The 27,574-nt window shown below is 36.2% G+C and overlaps 1 protein-coding gene across 3 annotated transcripts in view; it reads left to right on the plus strand.

The window, feature by feature from the left end:
• The window catches only part of UBE2E3 (ubiquitin conjugating enzyme E2 E3), an 84,630-nt gene that overhangs the window by 1,192 nt on the left and 55,864 nt on the right, over window positions 1-27,574 (plus strand). The window contains exons 1-3 of one of the 3 annotated variants that reach the window (XM_021702808.2): window positions 89-287; window positions 917-1,135; window positions 2,927-2,977. In XM_021702808.2, the coding sequence (XP_021558483.1) occupies window positions 942-1,135; window positions 2,927-2,977 (245 nt within the window). In that variant the 5' untranslated portion in view covers window positions 89-287; window positions 917-941. Of the gene's footprint in view, window positions 1-88; window positions 288-649; window positions 1,136-2,926; window positions 2,978-27,574 lie in introns of those variants that run through there. The other 2 variants (XM_044913344.1, XM_021702810.2) reach the window with 2 other exon arrangements.

A 27,574-nucleotide genomic window follows, 5' to 3' on the forward strand; every position in this document is an offset into this window, starting at 1 on the left:
CCGCGAGCCGCGGCGGGGCCGGCCGGGCTGCTCGCATCACTTGGCGCCCGGCGCGGCGAGCGCTGCCCGCGGCCCCCGCGCGGCCCTCCCCACAAAGGGCCGCGGAGCTGCGTGGCCGCCGCCGCCGGCCGCGGCTCGCCTCCGCGGGCGCGGAAATTTGTTGCACTTCTTGGGGCTTTGTTTGTTTGTTTTGCCTGATTTTTTTTTTCGTTATTTTGGACAAAATGTCGGTTCGTGATGTAAAAATTGAGCGAGGAACCTTGATGGCATTGGGAGCTTTGCAGAAGGTGCAGTTTGGATTCTGCTTTTCCCAGGGTGGCAGCTCGGTCTTGGCCGGATGAATCTTCGCTGCTGGCCGTGGAAACGGCTAGAGCAGCTTGTTAGTTGATTTTTAAATTCCCAAGTGTTGTATTTAAAGGCTTACGTGCACAGAGGAGGAATCGCCACCTTAAATAAGCATATGGGCGATTAACAGGGTATGTTTTCCTCTCGGAAAGGGAATTTGGTAGCTTTGACCAATGTCAGTGTGTAAATATTTAGACGTTATTAGTGACTTTTTAACATTTTTCAGCGAGATCTGTTATTTACAGTGTGTCATATGTTATTAATGCTCGTTGCCTAAGTTCCCTGGCAAATCTGTTTCATGCCTTCTGAGAAAGTAGACAATTGATAGATTGTCCAAGGGATGGAAAAAAATGTGAGTGGGTTTTCTAACTTGAGTTCGGTAAATCCTTGAACGCTGGTGTTTTGAGACACATCACCTCCCCTGTAACCTTGCTATGTGATAAGTGTGAACACTTTGAAGTGTTTTGCATTAAAATACGATTTTAGGTGAATATTGAGAGAAGAAAATGCCATTGGTTTATTTCTTAGACTTAACATTTCCTTTCTCCCCCCACCCTTTTCTCTTTAAAAGTTTTCCAAGAAATAACTTCACCAAGATGTCCAGTGATAGGCAAAGGTCCGATGATGAGAGCCCCAGCACCAGCAGTGGTAGTTCAGATGCGGACCAGCGAGACCCAGCCGCTCCAGAACCTGAAGAACAGGAAGAAAGAAAACCTTCTGCCACCCAGCAGAAGAAAAACACCAAACTCTCTAGCAAAACCACTGCTAAGTTATCCACTAGTGCTAAAAGGTAATGTGTAAAAGGATTAAGACATTATCAGGTCTTCCAAATGGTTGGACACTTTTGTTGGTTTTACATCAGTGGCATTGGTTCAAAAATATTTACTTCGTGATCACTTTTATTTGCACTTGAATGGGTTGTCATTCTTTAGGTGGTATATAAGCCACCTCCCTGGAATTGTACTTTTAAGCAAACTTACTCTGTACTTTGGTAACTTCAGTAAGAGTGTCCTTGAGTAGAGAGCTTGGACTAACATTCTGACAGATTGTTTTAGGAGTTGGCAAGGAAAATTTGGTGAGCCCAAATTAGCTGGTACATTGAGGATGTTCCTTTTTATGAGTCATACTCTTCTTCTTTGAAATTGACACTTCTAGAGATCAGCAGCGCTTCTCCATGAAACTTAATGATTAGACATGATTATGTTTGCTAGAAAATTTGTAAATTCAAGGCCTTGGCTATATTTGAAAGCAGATTTAAAATTTTGCTCCAAATTTGCTTTCAATTTTACAAGCATGACTTTAAGCCATGCATCGCAGGTACTACTTTTTTGTAGCTAACTTATGGTTATGCCTTATATTCTTGTGAATGCAAATAAAACCAAAAAGTAGCCATTTACAATTTTGGGTGGCACGTGGCTATTGAAAACTTTCATTGTGCTTGTGACTCTTCACTCTGAAACTTGTGGATATGCTTGACATGTTAGTACTCAACAGCAGAAGAAACATATTTTGTTGGGTATATATGAAAGGTCATTTGTTTCCTGTTGATTTATATTATCTTTGATGGCAAAAAAAAAAAAAGATTCTGTCAAGGGGACTCCATTGGTAGTAGTAGGGGAATATCCATGAATTCTATTAATTATACATCAGATGTGTCTATAGCATTAGCCAATATTGACATTTTGTTCATTTTTATTGATCACAACTAAAGGAAAAAGAAAATATAAAAACTGTTCAAATATTGTGTTCTGTCGTGATTTAGAAGTAATCTTATTTTTCTGTGGACTTTGACTTTTATCAATAACCAAGTATTAGTAATTTGAGAATATTTTATTAAATAACAGCAGTCTTTTAAATAATTTAGAGTCCTCCTCAATTTGCTGTAATCCTGTTGAGGAGCATGTTAAACACATCTTAAGTTTTGAAAGCATTTTAAATTTGAATAAAATCAGAGAACTGCTTTTTTCCCTCTTAACTAGGCTATATATCTTATTATTTCTTTCCTTCCAAATTTATTCAATTTTAGTGCTGTACTTAAGGAAAACAATTGGTTAACTAAGAATGTCAGAGTCCTTTAGAAGTTTTTCCCTGGTAAAGATGTTTGTAAATTTTAAACTTTTTTTCACATAAAATATTGTCAGAAGCGTTAATGTACTCATGTAATAGCTTGTTAATTCTTACCTCTGTAAAAGTGACTTGAAGTCATTGTCAAATATTCTAGTGCCTTCCCTCCTCCCTTCTTGTCTCATTTGCATATAAGCTTGAAAAGAGAATTTCTTTGGTAAAAAGTGTTTTAAAATAGATTTTACAGCCATTATTGAGTACTAGTAGAGGACTATTTCTCAAATCAGGTGTGAATGTCATACTTATTTACAGTAGCAAGTGAGAAAAAGAGCTGCAAAGTTTCTGTTAAGGGATTTGGGTTATGCCTCTGAGAACAAAGAGGAAGCAGCCATGTTAGCATTACTGAAGGCAAAGCCAGCCTTGCATTTAACTGCATGGTGGTAGAGGGCAGTGTAATTCCCCGGTTATTCTGTAGACTATCTCAAATCCTTTTTGTCTGTTCTCATTTCACTAACAGAATTCAGAAGGAGCTAGCTGAAATAACTCTTGATCCTCCTCCTAACTGCAGGTAAGAAAGAAATTTTGTTGTTTTGATTACAAAATGTGGAAAAATATCAAGAGATTAATGCATCGGCTTTGGATATGTGTGCTGCGGAAGAAGCTACATTTGCTTCTCTTCAGCTTTGCAAGTGGATTAAATAAAAATTGTCTAAGGTGAATTAAACAAGTTTGGGGGAAAAATACTCTTTAGCATGTATCATACATTTTAGATTTCTGAATATACTGATTTTATGCTCCTTATTGAGATTAGTGTGAATGGTGCTGATTTTTGTTCTGTTGTAACATTTCTGTAGAGTGTTTATTCAGAAGTACATTGCAGAAACTTCTAAAATTTTGCTAAGCTTTAAAGTTACTGTTTGTGTGCAATCTGAACTGACCTTCCAAATTTAGAAATTGCTGAATGTGGTGTTACAAAATGTAAATGCAGTAAGCAAGAGTATAGTTTCTGTTTGATTTATTCTGTAATGTGCCTTAAGGACAAATTTTATGTGCTAAGCTAATGCTTTTAGTTGTTTTCTAGAGAATGTATTGTTGGAATTATTTACATTTTAATCAAACGTCTTAATTACTTTGGAAAATTCTTAGTAATTTTGGTCCTTGAAATATGTGTATGAAAAGGAGTAAATGAACTGGAATTTGTAGGAGGAATTCATTTCAGTGAAACTCATGTAGAATAATTTAAAATTGTTGGTTGATGTAAGGTGCATTAAAAGTAACTGGTTGACAATTTAGTTTGTAAAACGTTTTTTCAGTTTGTCTTACTTAGTGCTCTGTTTTCAACAGTGACTATATGGCTTCCAAAATTCGTCAAACTTAGGAAAAGCAGTTTTGTAGATAATTTGCATACAGATACGTGCTCAACAGCGAGAGTGGTGGCTAGGAATAAGGCAGAGTTATGGCTTGATATGAAAATGTATTCTCGTCTTACCTGTATTTTTGGTATAAGTTGTGTTCACTTGTGATGATCAGACCTATCTCTGAAGTCTACTTGAGATATAATTGGGTTTAATTCAATTGCTTCTTGTGTGTATTAACCAGATCCTTAGATAATGTGATCTGATCCTGATTTATGTAGTGAATTAACAGTTTGGCTCATATTTATAATCAGCTATTTTCAGTTCAAAAGGCAAACATGAATGTAAACTAATTTTAAACAGGTAGTGGTATGTCAGATCTCAAAGGATTAAGAGCTGTGCTGCCCAGTAATGCAGCCATGAGCCACCTGTGGCTGTTGACCGCTTTAGTTGTCCAAAATGAGATGTGCTCTAAGTATAAGATACACATTGAATTTTGGAAACTTAGTATGAGGGAAAGAATGTAAAATACCTTATTGATTTTTAAAAGTATCTGTTACATGTTTGAATGATAATATGTTGGATATGTTGAGTTATATAGAATGTTTTATTTATTTTTTACCGTTTTAATGTGGTTATTAGAAAATTTAAAATTATGTATGTGGCTTGTATTACATTTCTGTTGAACAGTGCTGCTTTAGAGAATAAATAAAAGTATTGCTTCCAGCCTTCTCATTGGTATGTCAAATCTGTAGCCATTTAGTGAGGTCAAGTTAAATTTGCTCCCTGGAAGAATCACTTACCTTGCAGAGTGTATTCTGATATTTCCCTTTATAAAAGATATAAAGATCTATCAATTCAAAACTCTTAAGTGTTTTAAAATTGCATGTAAGGTCAAATATTTTTAAAGGTTTCTGTTGATTTCTTACAAGTGGCGCAAACTAGTGTATGTGCATAAATCTATAGAGCCCAGTAGACGATGTGCTGAATGCCCTTGGAGCAGGAGTGTAGTGTTGCTGTTGCTGAAGATGTATGCTTTATATGTTTAACCCAGGAATGGTTCTACAAGGGCACTGAGGATTATTGTAGAGGAAGTAGAATGTTTCTAGGAGGCAGAAAGTTTAACTTGTTTATTTTTCTGTTTATATACGATATTTCATTTCAGTTCAGGAAGTAATGCTTCACATTTAGTGATCAGTGAAATAGCGAACCTGTGGGCTTGGGAACAATAACATGGACTACATCATCTGTGCTTTCCCAGGTCACAACTTGTGATGATTGTAAACTATTGCAAGTTACATATTTCAGGTCTCCAGTTCTTTTAATATTTGAATTTCTTTGTGGCTATGTGACTGAAGAAAAAACAAACAGAAAATATCAGTCTTAACAGGGAACTGGGAGAAGTTGTTGTCTTACTAGTTCGGGGACGGTCTTCTTCATATGCCTGACATGTAAAATAGCCAGATACTTCTGTGTCTTTTATTATAAGTGTTAGAAATTTTTTTGGGTGGAAGATGATCTAGTTTTTGAGCAGGGATTTGGAATATTGACTGTTTAGTGGAGACATTTTAGAATTTTGACAGCTAAGGCTGAATTTGTGTTGTATTTTTACCTTCATATCATATACAATTATGGTGTTCTTGTAATTTGGTGCATGGGTGAGGATTTTAGCTTTACAGTGATTGTACAGTTTAAATTTATTAATTTATGTTATACTTTAAAATGGGATTCTATATTAATAAATTCTAAAATGTGTGAATTCATATTTGAAATCTATGAAATCTAATACTTTTTTGACTTTGATGTTTGACTTTCATGTGGAGCTAATTAATCAGAATTCCATTATGGTTTTAAAAATAATTTTTACAAGCTTGTCAAAGTATGTGACAGATACAATTCTTCCTCAGGGAAGAAGTGTAAAGTATATCTGTGTACATTCAGGAAAAAGTTGATTGAAATACAAGAAAACGCAGCAAAACCAAAATTACTCAGATGAGACTAAGAATTCTCTTAGATCCCTTCCTCCCTTCCTGTGTTTTATTAATAAAACATCCTTTTTCTTATGTTATATATTCCTTTGCTGTTATATAGCTGTGTCTAATATGTGTACACTGAGAGTGATCTTAGGATAGACCTAACTGTTGAATTAAGTGTGTGGCTTTAAACAGGTTTGAATATATTTTGATAATAATGATACTTCTTTTCCTGATAGTATGAAAGTTTGATAAAATGTTATTTCCAATGATTTGACGGCATTTCAGTTTTTAGGTATTGGGAGTTCCTTAGGCCAGAGCATTCTAAACATTAGGGATTTAATATTTATGTAGTGATTTTAATTTTTATTGTTTACATACTGTATTCTAAATTATGGAATAAATAGTTCATACATCAACGAGAATAAAGGGAACTTGTGTTATGGGCATTTCCCTGTCTGTTTTTGGAGAAAGTGATTGACTAGAATTGTTGAGTAATGTGCAATTAAGACATTTATGTTCCCTCTGTTTCGCAAAGGGTGCCTTTGTCCTCACAGTAACCACTTATAGAAGTGGCAAACATTTAGGAAGTTGCTGGATTTTTAACTCAACCTCTAATTCTTTCCATATATGAGAAGGCACAAATACACACTCAAACTATTTTTCAATATGTTGAGATTGAATCTGTGTTAAAGTTAAATTCAGGGGCATTTGTAAATAGTTTTTGGCTGTGGGAAAGGCCTTATTGGAGGGAGATGTAATAGTATTAGGTTACTACAGTATTGATGTGTGTGCTTGCAGAACTTGAAAGGTATTATATTGTAAATTTTGCTAACCTCCTTCTTTTAAAAACAAAATTAATACAAGAAGCAATTAAGTTCTAAACCAGAAGCTGGCAACTCTTGATTTCCTCATAAGGCTTTCATTGTCTAACTGTGCGTGAACTTTACCTCCTGCGGGTTACTACCACGTGCCACTATTTTCTAGGGTAGACTAGCTTTGCTGCTCATAGGGTGATCTTCAGATCAGCAGTGTCTGCATCACAGGTAAGATTGTTACATTCCCGTACTGCAGAAGTACTGAATCAGAAACTGAATTTCAGCAAGATTCCCAGGTGAATTGTATGTATATTAAGTTTCAGAAACATTGGTCTGGGTTCAAATCCCTGGTCTGCCTCTTATTAATTTTATGTTATTTTAGATCAGTTAGGTTATTATTTCTTTGTTTCACTTTTCTTAAATGTAAAATGGAGATTAAAATAATGCCCCCCAATAGGTTTATTGTGAGGATTAAATGAGTTAGTATGTTTTAAAGTTTTATAATGGTGTAAATTGGGTCAGTAAAGTGACCACAGCATAATTAAAGGGAGAGAGGCAGTTTAGACACATGCCCTCACTCTTGCTGGCATTTTCTCTAGTGGGTCAGCATCGTACTATAGGAGTAATTTTATTTTAAGCAGTTTAGCGCCTATTTCTTTGAGAAAGATCAAGCAAAATTTTGTGTTTGTATATATATATGTGTTTGTATACATATATGTGTCTGTTTACATATATATATATGTAAAAGGAGTTCCTTGGAACTTGAGTAAAAAAAATTAATCGAGGGCATTGGGCAAAGATGGAGAAATAGTATACCCCTTTTAAAGGAATATGCATGAGGTTAATGATAACTTAATTCAATAGAGAATGCTCTGACTCTCTGCAGTAAATTATAATGAAAAATTTTAAAATAAGGGTGATAGTTAATGTTTTCCCTTTTAAATACCCTGTTATAAAAATTTGCAGTTTTACTGAGAATGAGATTATATCAGTATTTGGAAAACTTAGATTCTGAATTGATATAGTTTGCCAGTTATCTACACATAGCAGTTTTTTTCCTTGTCTGTGATTTTGGAAGCTTTTTGTAATAAACAAAAGGTAATAATCAAAATAACGTGATATCTGCATAACTTAGTTGGTCGCTTATACAGCCCTGTATTTTATTTAATTTTAATTTAATTTGAGGGGACAGAGGGAGAGGGAGAGAGAGAGAATGTTAATAAGCAGGCTCCACGACCAGGACAGAGCCAACTTGGGGCTCAAACTCACAACCTTGAGATCATGACCTGAGACAAAATAAGAATCGGGATGCTTAACCTACTGAGCCACCCCAGTGCCCCTGCAGTGCTTGATTTTAAAGCCTCCCACATACATACATAGATTACTTTTTTCTTTTTTACTTACACATGTGATTGCTGTTACTGTTGATATTAGGCAGTGTGTGCTATGTGAAGGAAGATACCCTCTTTTGTAAAATGAAATTATATCTCTTTAATCATCTAGTCCTTTTATTTTCAACTCTTCAAAAAAAATTTTAGAACTCCTTTTTTTACAAAAATTAAATCTTAATTGGAAGCTCTCTTTCTAAAAGATTAAATATAGAACTACTCTCGTTGAAGGTGTTTTTCATACCACCCCATTGTGGTCATCTACTGATGGATAGTTCTTATTATTTTATTAATTAAATTTTGGCATCTGCACAGACTCAAAAATCCTGAGGATTTTTTTTGAGACTTGGGCATTACTCATAATTTTAAATGATGTTTTATGTTTCATTAAGCTAATACGAGCTTCAGCACAGCTGAAACACGTAATACAGTATGATGATGCTGTATACTATAAGTATTGTTGTCTACCTTCTGCAATAGTGTTCCTTTGAAAGGAGGATGGTCTTATACATTTTTGTAACTCTTGCTTTACGCCGTGTTTTGCTTGTGAAGATTTGTTAAATTAATAGATAAATTGAAGTCTGTCAAATTGACAGGAATAGAAATTCCAGGCAAAGCTGACTTTGGATTGGAGAAGATCTATTAAAAATCCCATATAGGGGTACCTGGGATGCTCAGTCGGTTAAGCGTCTGCCTTTGGCTCAGGTCATGATCCCACATTCCTGGGATCAAGCCCCACTTCCCCCCCCCACCTTGGGTTCCCTGCTCAGCGGGGAGCCTGCTTCTCCCTCTCCCTCTGAGATCTCTCTCTCTGTCTCTCAAATAAATAAATAAAATCTTTTAAAAAAATCCCATATAGTCTTTACTTTTTTTTTCATAGTTACGATTTTTAGTATGATTATTCAAAGGCATTTAGTTCCTGTTTCTATTATAAAAGGAAATTGATAATTACAATAAGCCTAATTATTTGTCTCATATGTGCCAGCACAGCAGGAGGACCCAGTGCTGTTGTGACTGAAAACTTTTTCCAAAAGAATGACATGATTGAAAACAATATTTTTCCCCCCAAAAGGTCACATTTTTATTAGGGACCTATTATGTTCAAAGCAGATAATATAGTTAGAAGGTAGGTGAAAACTGTGTGCATTTACTACCGGTTGTTTGGTCAACTTTCTGTAGTTAACCAATTGGTACCTTATTCCCTCCTTGAAAAGAGTTGCTGTAACAACAGATGGGTAGATATGTTTAGTTACAAGAAAATCAGCAAATCTTTCTTGCTTTGAGTGCAGGGGCATTCGGATTGAGAATGGAGAGCTTGATCTGCCATTCTCATCTTCCCTACAAAGTAGAGATTAAAAACATATGATAAAACCACTTGTAGATTTAGAGAAATAGAAATGATTTTTTTTTCTTCCTATACTGCATTTGACAGGGAAGTATATTTGGCATTTTATTAGAATCTAGAAGAAGAAAGTCCCTTTAAATTTTTATTCTTTCTCTTGCCTCTAGATTAGTGGTTCTCAACTGGGGGTGATTTTTGCCACCCTACTCTTGCCTACCAGCTCCACCCCCCTCAAAAAAAAAAAAAAAAAACAGCTTAAGGAACAGTTGTCAAGGCCTGGAGACTTTTTTGCTTTCTCAACTTGGGGGGAAGGGGGGTTGCTACTGATACTTAGTGAGTAGAGGTAGGGATGCTGCTAAATGCCCTGCAGTGTGTAGGACAACCCCTCTACAACAAAGAATCATCTGGACTAAAATGTCAGTAGTGCTCAGGTTGAGAAATCCTGCTGTAGATATTTACTCTGATACCTTGCTGCCTGAATTGTTGCATAGTTTTCTTTTTACCATTTTCCTGTCTTATTAGTGATGACTGCTTAGTATATTCTCGTACACCTTCCTCAGAGCTGATGGCTCTACCTCCCACTAATCCCATGCTATGGCTTACATTTCTTGTATATTTTTTGACATGTGTGTATGTTGTTTTTTATGTGAAACCACAGGAATGGCTACCTTGAATACCTGTTAAATTATGGTCTGTTGAGGCCAGAAATGCTTTCGGCAGTATTTTCATTTCTCTTCTGTCTTCTACCAGTTAATTATACCCCTGCATGATCTAGCTTTAGGCTGTTGTATCTGTGTTCTACCAGAAATACTGAGGTACGATGCATCAAGGAGAAATAACATTGGAAAATCATCAAAATTCAGCTGTACATTGAATTGCAAACAGGTTAGAAAGCCATGCTCTTGATTTGCTTTTTAGTTTCATCATTAAGACAGTACACATCTGGATTATTCACTTCTGTTATTGTTCTAAGTCCACAATCTTTTATTTCCAACCCTTGGGGCCAGATGTGTTTCAGAGTACAGAAAATTTTAGATTTTAGAAAGGGCATATGATGTGTTTGCTGTATCTTATGTAACAACCCCAGTGGGACCTTCAAACACATAATATTTCTCCACCAAAAATGTATGAATATTTATACTAAATGGATAGAGACTACAAGTAGTTTCAGGTTAGTTCATGTTTGGTGTTGCTGCCAAATTATTTTTCTCCAAACTTATTTTAAAAACCTTTGATTTTTAGAGCTTTTGGGGTTCCAGAATTGTGGATAAGCAGTTGTGGTCCTGTTCTGCCTGTGTTACAATGACAATTGACTGCAGCCACTTCATGAAAGTGTTTTGAAGTTGGTCTGCTTTCCTTTCTTTTAACCTGTTTCCTAATAGCAGTTTCCACTTTCTCGCTTTTTATTTTTGGATAACTGCTTTTGTTGTTGTTGTTATATGACTTGTATGTCTGATTAGAAAAAAACTTAAGACTCTTGATTTTAGAAATCTTTATGCTTAAGGTGAAGCTATGTAAGTATCAATTTTTTTTTAAGTTGTGTATATTGGATTACTTTTCCACTTGGTTACTAAGTATTGTCTTTTAATCATTCCATTTTTTCTAAATATACAGAATTACACCGAAAGCAAGACCTCCTTTAATACTTAAACATAGGATTTGCCATTTTTATGTATGCGTTTTGTCCTGCAGCATTTGAGTACAATTGGGCAGTAAAAGGATACATTTAATCTTGCTGTGTTGAGTTAACAAACCAACCTAGAAGGCTCAAAACCATAAACATACAAAGGTTTATTTCTCTTTCTCATATGAAGTCCACTGTAGGTCCAGGAGCTCTCCTGGGTAGCTCTTTCACATGTGGACTCAGATCTGTGCTTCTTGCATCTTGTGTAGCTCTGCCATTTGAAACATGTGTCCAAGCAAGAGAGTTAGAGGGTCATGTGCCAGCTTTTAAGTGCTTTGATCTGGAAGTAAGACCTGAATTAATAACATGGCCTCAACTAACTGCAAGGTGGCTGGAAAATGTGGGGGAGCATATGGATATTCAGTGCGAAATCAGTTTTTCTGCCACAAAGGATATATACTTCCGTGAATAGATGACTTTTACTTCAAAAGAGGAAATAATTGAGCATCCAGCCTGACACTGTACTGGATTCCATAGTATAGTACATATTAATACACTAACGTGTTTAATTCCCCAAGGAACCCTCTAAAGAATCATTCTTGTTAAGATTTCAAAACTGAATCTTAGAGTAGTTGAGAAAATTGCCAAATGTCACATATGTAGTGCATATACATAACAGATGCGGGGCAAAAATCTAGGTTTACTTTTTGACATAAAAGTAAGCACTTCTGCTTTTGTACAGTGCCGCTTGAGAGATCTGGTAAAAACATTCACAGTTGATTATGGGTCTGTAGGTGCATGCTAAGTGTAAGTTTATCTCCCATTTGTTTGTTTATAGTTTCTCAAAGGATCCAAAAATACTGTTTGTTGTAGGGTTTTAGGACCTGGCATGTAAGGTCCATATGGTGAGTTGGAGAAAGAAAAGAGTTTCCTTCTTTGGCTTGGGGGGTGCTAGGCTTTCTTACCTTTTTTTTTTTTTTTTTTTGAATTTTATTTTTTTTTTTTTTTTTTTTTTAAGCTTTTTTTTTTTTTTTTTTCAGGGAACGTTCCCCACTTGTCCGCTCTCTTGCGTTATTCTCTTCCCCCGTAAGAAAGAAGGTCAGGGACTGAGTATGATCACAACAGAAAAGGCAAATCTTTGTTCTCTGCCTTGTAGTTCTTTGTGTATGGCTTTCCTGTGGGCAGAGGAATATCTTTAAATCTACCTCTCCTTTTTTCTCTGGGGTATTGTGAAGCAGTCCATGTTTATGAATTGCTTTGAAGTTGGAAAAAAATCCCTCTGCAGATAAGAATTCCTAGCTTTATGGAGAAAAGCCCCAATCACATAGGATTTTAGGAGAATTTGAATGCTGATTTCTCAGCAGCATGTGCACTTACTATTTTTTGATACTGGCACTAGATCTCACTTTTTAACAAATTTGGCTTCATGTTAGAGTCCTCTTAATTTTGTCTTGTTTTTTATAGTTTCATAGTTCATTTAATCACTGTTTTTCCTAAATTTGTGAACTTACACAGAAATTATTCCCAGATAGTAGTATGGGGATTGGCTTTTTTCTTATGAGTCTCTTTGGGAAAGGAGCTGGTCCACTTAGCGAAACAGACCTACTAATGTTCTCAGAGTGACCTGCTTGGTTTATATAGTTTGTTTTAGATTAATGAAACTAATGAGTTTTATGAATCAATCTGTGCCTTGCATTTTGTCTAAAGGCAGTCTTAAAGTTAGATTCTAAAGCTTTGACATTTTTCTCTTTGTTCACATTTCATTGGTTTTATAAGGGTGTGTAGATAAACAGCATAAGCTTATTTATAGCACCTGTTTTGGATGTGATGGTCAGTAAGAAGCGAGTAACCTCAAGAATAACAGCAATAGGGCCAAATTTCCAAGATCATTACATTTAAAAAAATTTCAGTCCCTTCTTGGTCCTGAGCATATGTTATAATTATTTTAACTTAATGGTTATTTGCAGCAAACGAAACTGAAAGGAATTGTGGTAATTCCATCTTCATTCATTGTCTGTAGTTCAGTCTGCCTCTTTTGGAGGGATTTGAACCAGTTAGGCCCTTCCAAAGTTCCTTTGCTGCTTCACTGTCCCAGAGCAAATACACTTTGTCATTCTGTTTAACTTCTAGCTTGTCTGGGGAAAAATAAAGACATCTCTTGTCTGAAATTGCTTATGGGAGTATAGCTCCACATGTTTTGGTCTGAATGAAAGGCCTAGGGAAGCATGAATTTTGTTACCTTTTTATTTTATTTTCCTTTACTTATAAATCATCATGATGATCACCCCCTTTACATCCACGCCTCTCACTTTTTATAAACAACATTCATTCCCTTTCTGAGGGTGGTTATTTGTAGTTCGTTTTGCCATTTACAATCTTATAGGTCCTTTACAAATGGATCATTTTTTCACATTAAATTTTAGTAGGTCAAGAATCCATTTATTCAGGGTCCCCAAGAGAATCGATCTCAGAAGATTGTGGCTACATGTTTTTTATGGCTTCCTATTGCTTTCCTTAGTCTTCTCAATTTAAAGAGTAGTAACAACAAAATATAGAGGACACCATAAGGCCTTGGCTTTATGGTTTTATTTTTGTTTCACACTTGTTTCTAAGGGTATTGGTAATATTTGTTGGGTTTGCAATATATATGCTTGTGATAAATTTACGTGCTCTCACAATGAGAAAAAATCTGGCATTTGATGGGTTTGAACATGAGTTTAGGTGCATGTGTTCCATGTGGAATTCAATGGCAGTTTTAACTAGTATACCTTTAGATTTTCTTTATTTTATTTACACCAGTGTCGTTTAAAATTTTAAAAGACATTTCTGTTATATCTTCCCAGATGCTTAATATCCCCATATCCATTAGAGGACTGTGCCAAGCATTCATTTTGTTCTTTTTTAAAACCCTAAAGTAAACATGTTGCAAATGATTGCTTTCCCCTCCTGCTGAGGTTTCTTAGTTTTTTAAAATTAACGTTTTATTATGGACAATTTGAAACATACACGAAAGTAAATAGACTATTAGGAAGAATCCCCATGTAGCCTTCACCCAGTTTCAATAGTTACCAACCCTTGACCAGTCTTGTTTCATCTGTCATTCCATCCATTTCACCCTCCCATTATTACACTGAAGCAAATCTCAGACATCATTTCATCTGCATTTTTAAAGAACAGATATTTTGCTGTGTATTTTCAAAAAATAGGGACTCCTTTTAACTACAATGTCATTAACACACCTACATATTTTAAATCTAAGTTCCTTAATTGTTCAAATTTACAAATGTCTCATGGATGTCCTAGACAACTGTCCTCCCGACCCCCACTCCCCAGACTTATCTGAATCAGTATCCAAAAAAGTAGACGCACTGAGATTGGTTGGTATGTCTTTTATATCTCTTCTAATCTGTAAATTCTCTCTCTCCTTTTTTTTTTTCCCCCATTTTTGCAATTTAATGAAAGAACTGGGTGGTGTTTCTGAGAGTCTGGATTTTGCTTATTGCATTCCTATGGTGTAATTTAATATCTTTCTTTGCGTTCAGTGTTTCCTTTAAATTTGGAAGTTAGATTAAGAGACTTGATCAGATTCAGGTTTGATTCCCTCCCTTCCTTCCTTCCTTCCTTCCTACCTTCCTTCCTTCCTTCCTGCACAACTGCCTCATAGGTAGTATGCTTTTCTTTCAGTAGACTTGTAAGATCTGATTCTCTTTTTGTGATGTTAGTAACTATTGGAATAGATCTCTAAAGAGAAACTTACCCCATCTTCCATTTGTTTACCCAGTTGGGTAAGTTACCTAGTGAAGGCAGAGTAAGTGTTTAATTCTTTTTCCTGTTTATCAGTTTTATTTTTAGTGCTTTTTCAAAATAAGAGTTGGTTTCCTAGTATCCTTTTTAGAATCATTGTGAACTTGTATCTGTTGTGTTTTAGTCCATTGCAGTACTTCTGTATATTGCCATTATAATCCTTACAGACCTTCTTAATTTTAAATAAACTTCAGCTTAAATTGCTTTACTTTAGGGAACTTTAGATGTATAAAAATTGCATGGACATATTTCGGGGTAAAAAATAATGCAAATACATATATTCAACTTAACCATTGCCCTAGATATTATTTCAAAAACTGAATACTTATTTAAGTATTGTTTTAAACATGTGACATTCTCCTAGCTACCTCATCATTTGTCAAGGGATAATTAGTAAGTCTTAGCATCAGGATGACTGAGATACCTTTATTGGAACACAGGTCTGTTTTTAAGTTCTGAATTAAAATCAAGGTGGAATGCAAAGACCTTTATCAGAATCAAAATAATTTATCACAAGAAATGAATTTAAAAATCAACCCTATTGTAATGTAAATATACAATATAAGCAGCCTTCCTTATCTACTTACAGTGTTTCTCATTAGGGCCTCCCTTTGCATTTGGTGCTAGATTGTACTTTTCCTTGGAAGACATTGAGCATCCTTGGATTCTGCTGCCTAAATGCTAACAGGGCTTGTCCCAGTATTATGGGCACCAGAAACCACCTTCTCCTCCCATTTCCAAATGTCTTAAGGAAGGAAAAGGGGTTAATCACTTCCAGTTACAGATTACTGGTCTAGATTCCACATTGTAATGATAGCAAATCATAATGTAATAAAAAAATGTATAGCATTGCTTCAAATTATAATAATTTTTAGTAAATTTCTAATGTAAAATCTGTCATGACCAAATGTGTGATTTTACTGCCTATGTAATTATCTTCCATGCAAAAAAAATAGATATATTCTTCCTCTAGCGTTTTACTTTTTACACCTCCCCCAAATTCTGAACTATCATACTAAATTTGAACTTTGTGCATGAGCTTAACATATGTATATACACACTTGCAAATATGTATCTTTGAATATTCTTTTAATCTTTTTATTATTTAGTGAATTTTATCTTATTTAGAGGGAAACCTGTGTACCTGGTGGGATTTTTGTGCTGGCCCATTGCCTCAAACTGAATTGTTTCATTTTCTTTTATTTCTAATCTCTATTAACCTTTCCTGTTTTTCAGAGATTATTTAAAAGCTCTTTTAATTCTGTCATCTTTTCTCTCATTATCTCCTGGCTTCTCATTTATCTTTACTGAGCAGTGTACACAGTTACTTCTCCACTTTTCTGTCTTGTATGTATTTCTTTCATCTTTTTGTAATCTGGCTTTTTGTCTTCTATTTTATTTAAAAAATGTCATTTGGCAGTCTTCGCTGTCAGTGTTTTCTTCCTGTGACTTATTTGTAATTTCTTTTTTTTAAGTGCTCACCTTGTTATGTCTCTTTACTTTTCAGCTTCTTTTCTGTTGTTCATGAAGTGTTTCTTTTTCTCCTAATTACTCTTCTTTAGTATTTAGTATTTCTTCCTATACGTGATAACTGTTCTTTCTTCACCCATGTATCTTTTTTTTTTTTAAGATTTATTTATTTGAGAGAGAGCATGGGCGGAGGGGAGGGGCAGAGGGAGAGGGAGAAGCAGGCTCCTCCCCACTGAGCAGCTAGCTGGACGTGGGGCTTGATCCCAGGATTCCAGGATCATGACCTGAGCCCAAGGCAGATGCTTAACCGACTGAGCCACCCAGGCGCCCTATGTGCGTCTTTTGTCTCTTCTTATCTCCCTTAGGCACTCAATGCCACACTGTGTCAGAGGGGCCTTTGGTTACAGAATTTCCTCAGAAATCTCAGTGATTGTAGGGCACCTGGGTGGCTCAGTAGGTTAAGCATTGGACTTTTGGTTTCATCTTAGGTCATGATCCTCAGGGTTCTCAGATCGAACCCCCCCGTGGGTTTCCACACTCAGGGGGGAGTTTGCTTTAGATTCTCTCTCCTCCCTCTGCCCCTCCCCTCCCCCTGCTCTCATGTTTGCATGCTCATTCTCTCTCTCTCTCTCTCTCTCAAATAAATAAAATCTTAGCAATCTCAGTGATCAAACTTTTCTGCATTTGGCTCCTGACTTTTTTTTTTTTTTTTTTTTTTTTAACCTGTTAATATATAAAAGCCCTGTGCTCTAGTGAAAATGGGTCTGTTTCCCACCTTCTGGGCATAACATGGGTTTTCTAGGCTCTGCATCTTTGTTTACTTCCTCTCATTGCCCAGATTGGCTTTCATCTAAGCAGTAGTGATCTTTTATTTATTTTTTTTAAAAAGATTTTATTTATTTATTTGACAGAGAGAGACACAGCGAGAGAGGGAACACAAATAGGCGGAGTGGGAGAGGGAGAAGCAGGCTTCCCGCTGAGCAGATAGCCTGATGTGGGGCTGGATCTCAGGACCCTGGGATCATGACCTGAGCCAAAGGCAGACACTTAACGACTGAGCCACCTAGGCGCCCCAGTAGTGATCTTTTAAGGCCCATTTCAAATCCTACATCTTGTGAAGCCTTTCCTGTACATCTCTTGAGAGACTTATATATTATTTATTCTCTGCTATTTATTGCCTCTTGTCATTTGCCCTTTCTTCCCAACTAGACTTGGGTATGGGTCTCATGTTTCCTTATATTTTCATCTCTTAGTGTAATGTTCTTGCATTACATTTTAGAATAATTTTAATAAACTTGTTAATATATTAAACAAATACTTTGTTAAAGTAACTTTCCAAAACATGGAGTTAAGATTACTTATTATGTGAAATTGGAATAAACAAATAGTGTTTTTAAAAAATTGTTAGTCACAACTTTTATAATATAAGCTCCCGATGGATGAAAATCTTAATTATATTGTAAAAAGTCAAACTGTTAGAAAACTTTGGGGAATGGGCATATGTATTGTTGGTTGTTCCGGAACATCCACATTGTGGGTGTCATTTATACTGTACTCTGTTGGGCATAGCACAGCACAGAGTATAGTAGACGTGGCACCCTGGAGCTGTATAGTATGGTGGCCGTGATCAGACCCCGAAGATTAACTTTAATTTTTAATCCATAAGCAAAATCATAAAGGAGATGATTGAGATAAAGTAAGAGCTCTTGTGCTATGAAAGGAACAAAATTTTAAACACAGGAAAAATATTCGCAGCAACATTGCAAAAAATATGTATTATAAGGAGCTTATATTAATAATAAAAATATCAAGATTCATAATGACTAGATGAAGGATATGAATTCACACAAGCTCTTAAAGAGACACAAACTGGAAACAACATGAGAGGGGTAGTACAACTAGGACTGCTTCAAAAACCTATTGAAAGCTATGAACCAACTCTTCAGAGAAATACTTACGCATAACATTTCAGGAAGTTTAGGGGACCACAAAGTTTTTTCTAACTTCTGGAGTTTTATAAATGAACATTTAATGTCAGCTGGTGCAAAGAAACAAAGTAAAATAGTCTGTCACTTATTCAAGAAAGATAGGTGGGAGAGAAATAACTAGATAGCCTCCAGAAAATTGAGAGCTTGCATGTAGAAAGTAGAATTTAAAGAGCTTCCTAAATAGCTGGGGAAAAAAAAAATAAAATTATGGTTTGCCTTGAGTTCTGGAAGTCCACCTGCCAGCTATGAATGTGTAAAGAATAAGACGTGGAAATAGAACAAAGAGATGATTTCGAGATGGAGGGGTTGAGAGAACACCTCAAGCACAATGGAAGGAATAGGCAGAGGAGTAGAAAAAAGGCCAGAAGTGGCCCAATGAACCTCTCACAACTGAAGGTAAGTAAGCATCTTGACATGAAGGGCAGTAGGAAGCCTTTGCCAGGGTATTGAAAGAGGAGTTGGGATTTAGAAGTAACGGATTAGCCTGCAACCTGAGTTGTGTAACTAATTGACAAATGAATGATTCTGGGGGGAAAATGGTCCAGATGCAGTTCAATTTGAAATCTGTTAAAAAACACTGTTTTCAAATAGGGATAAGGAGATTTTATAATTTTATTTTTTTAATCCTCCAGTAAGACAGTGCTCTCCTGACTATGAAATATTTAGTGACTAAAGAAAAAAATGTGATGTGTGTCCATGTCTGTGTTTTAATAATGGAAGTTTACAAGGAAGTTTTGCTTTTCTAGTTGTTACACATGGAGATTCAAAGGCCTGAATATCACAAGCAACAGGCGATTCAGTAGAAGCCCAGTTGGCATTAGCTGGAAGTGTATGTGGCCTTCCACACCTTGCTGGCAGATGGAATTCTAGGAATTAGGTTGCCTTATGGTTGGCCTACTACCTACCTCTTGGAATGGATTTGTTTTCATGGCTTTGTTTTAATGAAAATGTGTAAAAGTTACTGGCTGCATGATAAAAACACTAGTTCATTAGTGACAGCATAATGTTTTCTGATCTATTTTCAGGTGTAATCTATATCGTATTAATATGTTTATTTCATATTCACTGCTGTTAGCAAGGCATGCTGAGAGGTTGTATGAAAATGTGTGAAAGGGTACAGGAAATGCAGATTGTGTAAAGCGGCAGATATGTATCTCTTTTTCTTTTGTTATAAACAAACTTAGGAAGAATTACAAATGAAGAAAATTAGCTAAACTCTTTTAAGTTCAGGTGGCTTGATTTAAAATAGTGCTATTTAATAAAAATATAATGCAAACCACCTATGTAATTTTTTATTTTCTAGTAGCCACATTAAAAATTAAGAACTATGTGAAATTGATTTTAATATATTTTTATTAACTCAAATATCCAAAATTATTATTTCAACATGTAATCAACATGAAATTATTGATGAGCTATTTTAACTTTTTTTTTTTTGGCACAATATTTTTGAAATCTGGTGGATATTTTACATTTACAACATATTTCAGTTCACACCATCTACTCTAAGTGCTTAATAGCCACAGGTAACTAGGGGCTACTGTATTGGACAGCATGGATTTAGAATGTTTGCCCTGTGTCCTTCCACATACTGTGGATTAATTTGTTTTTACTCCCTTTTACCTCTTTTTATTGTGCATAGGTATCAAGAACTGGGGCACACCCCTGTTTGTAAAAGGAAGACTAATAACCCTTTTTGGCTAGAGGTAATTGGATGTGAAAGGCCCAAAAGTTCCAACAGTCAGTACAGAAATGCAGGCTGTTTTTTAAAGGATTTTGTTTTGAAACACAGGTCTCTCTGCCCATGGTTTTCATTATTGGTATCTTATGGTAGTATATGCATAATTGAGAGGGAGTCTCTGTTCTTTTTTTTACTGGTTTCATTGGTTTTATAAGCTGAAATGTCATTTGTAATGAGTTTGACTTTTTTATAGTAACACTTTCTCAGCAAGCATGAGCTAAAATATTTTAAATGTTTTATCTTGTTATAGATAATCTTGCCATTAGCAATACTATTTCAGACAACCTTTACTGGACATTTATAGAAGTACTTTGTAAATAATTTTAATTGAAATTATTTATGTCTTTCTGAGAACTTCTAGGAGGGGTAACATTGTCTCAGGATTTAAAATTGACTTAATCTAACTATAGTTTGTTGGACTTTATTTGATATAAACTTCAAATAAGATAGAGTTAGTTCCATTTTTTGGACTGTGATTTCTATTCACTACCCTCATGTCATAAGGCAATCTGCTGTTTTTGAACACTAAATTTTAATATTAAAAACTTCCTAAAACATAGTTTATTTGTTTGCACATAGTACATCATAGAACCAGACTGTATTTTCCAAGATGTCTAGCCTTGTGCATTTTTATTGCCATTTATTTTTTTCATCTGTGTTGAATTATGACAAGTGTCAGTTATTTGCAGCTGTGCATGCCCATTTGAAACAATACCTATTACTTATTGATTATGCTAGGTACTTTGTTACATAACTTACATATATTATTTTTCAGTTCTGTCAGGGAGATATTATCATTTTTTAGAAATAAGAATAAATCTGTCTGCAAGAGACTCATTTTAGACCCAAAGACACCCCCAGATTGAAAGTGAGGGGGTGGAAAACCATTTACCATGCTAATTGATACCAAAAGAAAGCTGGGGGTGGCAATCCTTATATCAGACAAAATAGATTTTAAACCAAAGACTGTAATAAGAGATGAGGAAGGACACTATATCCTACTTAAAGGGTCTAACAAGAAGATCTAACAATTGTAAATACCTATGCCGCTAACATGGGAGCAGCCAATTATATAAGCCAGTTAATAACAAAAGCAAAGAAACACATCAACAACAATACAGTAATAGTGGGGGACTTTAACACCCCCCTCACTGAAATGGACAGATCATCTAAGCAAAATATCAACAAGGAAATAAAGACTTTAAATGACACACTGGACCAAATGGACTTCACAGGTATATTCAGAACATTCCATCCCAAAGCAACAGAATACACATTCTTCTCTAGTGCCCATAGAACATTCTCCAGAGTAGATCACATTGTAGGTCACAAATCAGGTCTCAAACAGTACCAAGAGATTGGGATCATTCCCTGCCTATTTTCAGACCACAATGCTTTGAAACTAGAACTCAGTCACAAGAGGAAAGTTGGAAAGAACTCAAATACATGGAGACTAAAGAGCATCCTACTAAAGAATGAATGGGTCAACCAGGAAATTAAAGAAGAATTAAAAAAATTTCATGGAAACCAATGAAAATGAAAACACAACTGTTCGAAATCTTTGGGCTGCAGCAAAGGCAGTCCTAAGAGGAAAGTATATAGCAATACAAGCCTTTCTCAAGAAACAAGAAAGGTCTCAAGTACACAACCTAACCCTACACCTAAAGGAGCTGGAGAAAGAACAGTAAATAAAGCCTAAACCCAGCAGGAGAAGAGAAATAATAGAGATCAGAGCAGAAATCAATGAAATAGAAACCAAAAGAACAGTAGAACAGATCAACAAAACGAGGAGCTGGTTCTTTGAAAGAATTAACAAGATTGATAAACCCCTGGCCAGACTTATTAAAAAGAAAAGAGAAATGACCCAAATAAACAAAATCATGAATGAAAGAGGAGAGATCACAACCAACACCAAAGAAATACAAACAATTATAAGAACATACTATGAGCAACTATATGCAGCAAATTAGATAACCTGGAAGAAATGGATGCATTCCTAGAGATGTATCAACTACCAAAACTGAACCAGGAAGAAATAGAAAACCTGAACAGACCTATAACCACTAAGGAAATTAAAGCAGTCATCAGAAATCTCCCAAGGAAAGCCCAGGGCCAGATGGCTTCCCAGGGGAATTCTACCAAACATTTAAAGAAGAATTAATACCTATTTTTCTGAAACTGTTCCAAAAAATAGAAATGGAAGGAAAACTTCCAAACTCGTTTTATGAGGCCACCATTACCTTGATCCCCAAACCAGACAAAGACTCCATCAAAAAGGAGAATTACAGACCAATATCCTTGATGAACATGGATGCAAAAATTCTCACCAAAATACTAGCCAATAGGATCCAACAGTACATTAAAAGGATTATTCACCATGACCAAGTGGGATTTATCCCTGGGTTGCAAGGTTGGTTCAACATCCGCAAATCAGTCAGAGTGATACAATACATTAATAAAAGAAAGAACAAGAACCATATGATCCTCTCAGTAGATGCAGAAAAAGCATTTGACACAGTACAGCATCCTTTCTTGATCAAAACTCTTCAGAGTATAGGGATAGAGGGTACATACCTCAATATCATAAAAGTCATCTATGAAAAATCCACAGTGGATATCATTCTCAATGGGGAAAAACTGAGAGCTTTCCCCCTAAGGTCAGGAACGCGGCAGGAATGTCCACTATCACCACTGCTATTCAACATAGTATTGGAAGTCCTAGCCACAGCAATCAGACAACAAAAAGAAATCAAAGGCATCCAAATTGGCAAAGAAGAAGTCAAACTCTCACTCTTTGCAGATGATATGATACTTTATGTGGAAAACCCAAAGGACTCCATGCCAAAACTGCTAGAACTCATACAGGAATTCAGTAAAGTGGCAGGATATAAAATCAATGCACAGAAATCAGTGGCATTTTATACACCAACATCAAGACAGAAGAAAGAGAAATTAAGGAGTCGATCCCATTTACAATTGCACCCCAAATCATAAGATACCTAGGAATAAATCTAACCAAAGAGACAAAGGATCTGTACTCAGAAAACTACAAAGTACTCATGAAAGAAATTGAGGAAGACACAAAGAAATGGAAAAACATTCCATGTTCATGGATTGGAAGAATAAATATTGTGAAGATGTCAATGCTACCTAGAGCAATCTACACATTCAGTGCAATCCCCATCAAAATACCATCCACTTTTTTCAAAGAAATGGAACAAATAATCCTAAAATTTGTATGGAACCAGAAAAGACCCCGAATTGCCAGAGGAATGTTGAAAAAGAAGAGCAAAGCTGGTGACATCACAATTCTGGACTTCAAGCTCTATTACAAAGCTGTCATCATCAAGACCGTATGGTACTGGCACAAAAACAGACACATAGATCAGTGGAACAGAATAGAGAGCCCAGAAATGGACCTTCAACTCTGTGGTCAACTAATCTTCAACAAAGCAGGAAGGATGTCCAGTGGGAAAAAAGACAGTTTCTTCAACAAATGGTGTTGGGAAAATTGGACAGCCACATGCAGAAGAATGAAACTGGACCATTTCCTTACACCACACACAAAAATAGACTCCAAATGGTTGAAAGACCTAAATGTGAGACAGGAGTCCATCAAAATCCTAGAGGAGAACACAGGCAACAACGTCTTCGACCTCAGCCGCAGCAACTTCTTCCTAGAAACATCACCAAAGGCAAGGGAAGCAAGGGCAAAAATGAACTATTGGGACTTCATCAAGATAAAAAGCTTTTGCACAGCAAAAGAAACAGTCAACAAAACCAAAAGACAGCCGACAGAATGGGAGAAGATATTTGCAAATGACATATCAGATGAAGGGCTATTATCCAAAATCTGTAAAGAACTTATTAAACTCAACACCCAAAGAACAAATGATCAATCAAGAAATGGGCAGAAGACATGAACAGACATTTTTCCAAAGAAGACATCTAAATGGCCAACAGACACATGAAAAAGTGTTCAACATTGCTCAGCATCGGGGAAATCCAAATCAAAACCTCACTGAGATATATCACCTCATACCAGTCAGAATGGCTAAAATTAACAAGTCAGGAAACAACAGATATTGGCGGGGATGTGGAGAAAGGGAACCCTCCTACACTGTTGGTGGGAGTGCAAGGTGGTGTAGCCACTCTGGAAAACAGTATGGAGGTTCCTCAAAAAGTTGAAAGTAGAGCTACCATACGATCCATCAATTGCACTACTGGGTATTTACCCCAAAGATACAAATGTAGGGATCCGAAGGGGTACGTGTATGCTGATGTTTATAGCATCAATGTCCACAATAGCCAAACTGTGGAAAGAGCCAAGATGTCCATCAACAGATGAATTGATAAAGAAGATGTGGTATACACACACACACAGACACACACACAGACAATGGAATATTACGCAGCCATCAAAAGGAATGAGATCTTGCCATTTGCAACAACGTGGATGAAACTGGAGGGTGTTATGCTGAGCGCGATAAATGAATCAGAGAAAGACATGTATCATATGACCTCACTGATATGAGGAATTCTTAATCTCAGGAAACAAAATGAGGGTAGCTGGAGTGGTGGGCGGTGGGAGGGATGGGGTGGCTGTGTGATGGACATTGGGGAGGGTATGTGCTATGGCGAGTGCTATGAATTGTGCAAGACTGTTGAATCACAAATCTGTACCTCTGAAACAATACAGTATATGTTAAAAAAAAAAAGAAGAAGAAGATAGCAGGAGGGGAAGAATGAAGGGGGGGAAATTGGAGGGGGAGAGGAACCGTGAGAGACTATGGACTCTGAAAAACAAACTGAAGGTTCTAGAGGGGAGGGGGGTGGGAGGATGGATTAGCCTGGTGGTGGGTATTAAAGAGGGCATGTTCTGCATGGAGCACTGGGTGTTATACACAAACAATGAATCATGGAACACTACATGAAAAACTAATGATGTAATGTATGATGATTAACATAATTAAAAAGTGCATTATTAAAAAAATAAGAATAAATCTTTGTGGGATTATGTAACTTGTCTAAAGACATACTAATTAATGATGGAAACAAGATTCAAACTCAAAGTCTGTCTGATCCCAGAGGTCGTGCTGTTCATCACACTGCCTTGATGTTCTCATGGTATCAGGTGTGTGTGGGCAGGGTAGGAGGTGAAGAGTAAGGATAATCAGTTTGGAAAGTACTCTGACAAGGAATACTTGTTCAGTTTATGTTTATGTTGTGTGCACGTGCATAGGGCTTGTTTCTTTTTAAAGAGGTGAAGGCGTTATAGTCTACTGTGAAAAAAAGTAATGTATATTATATAGTAAGTAATAATGAGGACCACTGTTGCTTCTTGGCCTTTTGCCAAATGTAGTTTTAAAGGCTAGTGGTTGTATGTTAAACCTTAAGGTAGACTCTATCTTATATAGAAAATGTTTTGAAAGAATTTGAAGTAAAACCCAAGGGCTTATATTTGCATATACTTACTGGTATTTTGGCAGCCTATAAGCCAAACTCAGCACTGTTTATGTGAGAGTTATTTTTAAAAATTGACTTTGAATGCCTGTATCAAGACTCATTTGGTTGCATTAGTAGAAAACTAAAACCAAACTGGCTTAAGAAGAACATGTTTGTTGGCATAACTGAATAATGGCACAACTAAATAAGTTGTTTGACATAACTGAAAAGTCAGGGTAGAGTTGGCCGTTATGCATGTCATCTTACCTCTCCCATCTGCTAGTTTGCTTCCATTTAGTTGACTCCATTATGAGATGGGTTTTCTTGTTTTGGTCACAAGATAACTGCTGGTATCACCCAGCTACATCCTTCAGGCTCAGATGCAGTGTGAAAGAGTGTGAGAGTCCTGGCTCCAGTATTTTCATCAGAAGTGTAGTTGCATCTCATTAACACTAATTGGATTCATCATTGAATCAGTCACTATGGGGTGAATGGAGTGGGGTGAAATACTCTGTACATATGGTTCATGCCTAGGTGACTGCTCTGTCCCTGAGACTGGGGTAGCATGAACTCTACTGGAGACATGTATAGGTGCTGAGAAGGGCTGCAAATGTGAAATGAGTCACCACAAGTCAAGCACATAGAGCCGAATAGCAAATGCAATATGCATCTTTTTTGGGGTGGCAGCCATTTTCTATTTCACCATAGTCCTCACTCTTCCCAGTATGCTGGCTTACATAACTAATTTGCATTATTTATTTGGCACTTAAGAGCATTTGAGTTTGATTCCCCTGGCTTATAGCTTCCTGTTACAAGGACTATTGAAGAACTTGTGGTTATATAAATGTATATTTTTCTCAGTTTAACAGATATAGTTTTAATCTTTGGATATCTGTGTCTTAGATGTTCTTATAAGTATATTTGAGTTGTGGAGCAGCAAAGATGTTTGTAGGCATACCTCTGAGATTTGGGGGGGTTCAGTTCCAGACTATTGGAATAAAGTGAATATCGCAATAAAGTGGGCCAAATGAATTTTTTGGTTTCCCAGAGCATATAAAAGTTCTTTTTGCACTATGCTGCAGTCTATTAAGTGTGCAATGTCATACTAAAAATGTCATACCTTAATTTAAAAATGCTTTTATTGCGTAAAAACCCTAATCGTCATCTACGCTTTTGGCAAGTCCTAATCTTTTTGCTGGTGGTGGGTCTTGACTTGATGTTGATGAGTACTGACTGATCAGAGTGTTGGTTGATGAGGTTAGGGGTAGCCATGGTAGTTTCTTAAAGAAGACAACAATGAAGTTTGCCGCATCGATTGACTCTTTCACAAGCGATTTCTGTGTAGCATATGATGCTGTTTGATAGCATTGTACCCAGAGAAGAACTTCTTTCAAGGTTTAGAGTCAGTTTTCTCAAACCTTGCCTCTGCTTTATCAACTAAGTTTATGTAATACTCTAAATCTCTTGTTTTTTCAACAATCTTCACAGCATCTTCATCAGGAGTAGATTCCATCTCAAGAGACCACTTTCTTTGCTCATCCATAAGAAGCAACTCCTAATCCACTCAAGTTTTATCATGAGATTGCTGCAATTCAGTCACATCTTCAGGCTCCATTTCTAATTCTTTCGCTGTTTTTACCACATCTGCAGTTACTTCCTCCATTGAAATCTTGGAGCCTTCAGAGTCATCAATGATGACTGGAATCAACGTCCAAACTCCTGTTAATGTTGATATTTTGACCCTGCCCATGAGTCACGAGTGTTCTTAATGGCATCTAGAATGGTGAATCCTCTCTAGGAGGTTTTCCATTTACTTTGCCCAGATCCATCAGAGGAATCACTATCTATGGCAGCTATAGCCTTATGAAAGGTATTTCTTAAATAATAAGACCTGAAAGTTGAAATGACTCCTTGACCCATGGGCTGCAGAATGGATGTTGAGTTAGCAGGCATGGAAACAACATTAATCTCATTGTACATCTCCATCAGAGCTCTTGGGTGACCAGGTGTATTGTCAATAAGCAGTAGTATTTTGAAAGGAATCTTTTTTTCTGAGTAGTAGGTCTCAATTGTGGCCTTAAAATATTTAGTAAACCATGTTGTAAACAGATGTGCTGTTATCTAGGCTTCGTTATTTCATTTACAGAGCACAGACACAGTATATCTAGCAAAATTCTTAAGAGCTCTAGGATTTTCTGAATAATAAATGAGCACTGG

This window comes from Neomonachus schauinslandi, chromosome 3 (assembly GCF_002201575.2).
Source record: "Neomonachus schauinslandi chromosome 3, ASM220157v2, whole genome shotgun sequence".
NCBI classification, from domain to species: domain Eukaryota; kingdom Metazoa; phylum Chordata; class Mammalia; order Carnivora; family Phocidae; genus Neomonachus; species Neomonachus schauinslandi.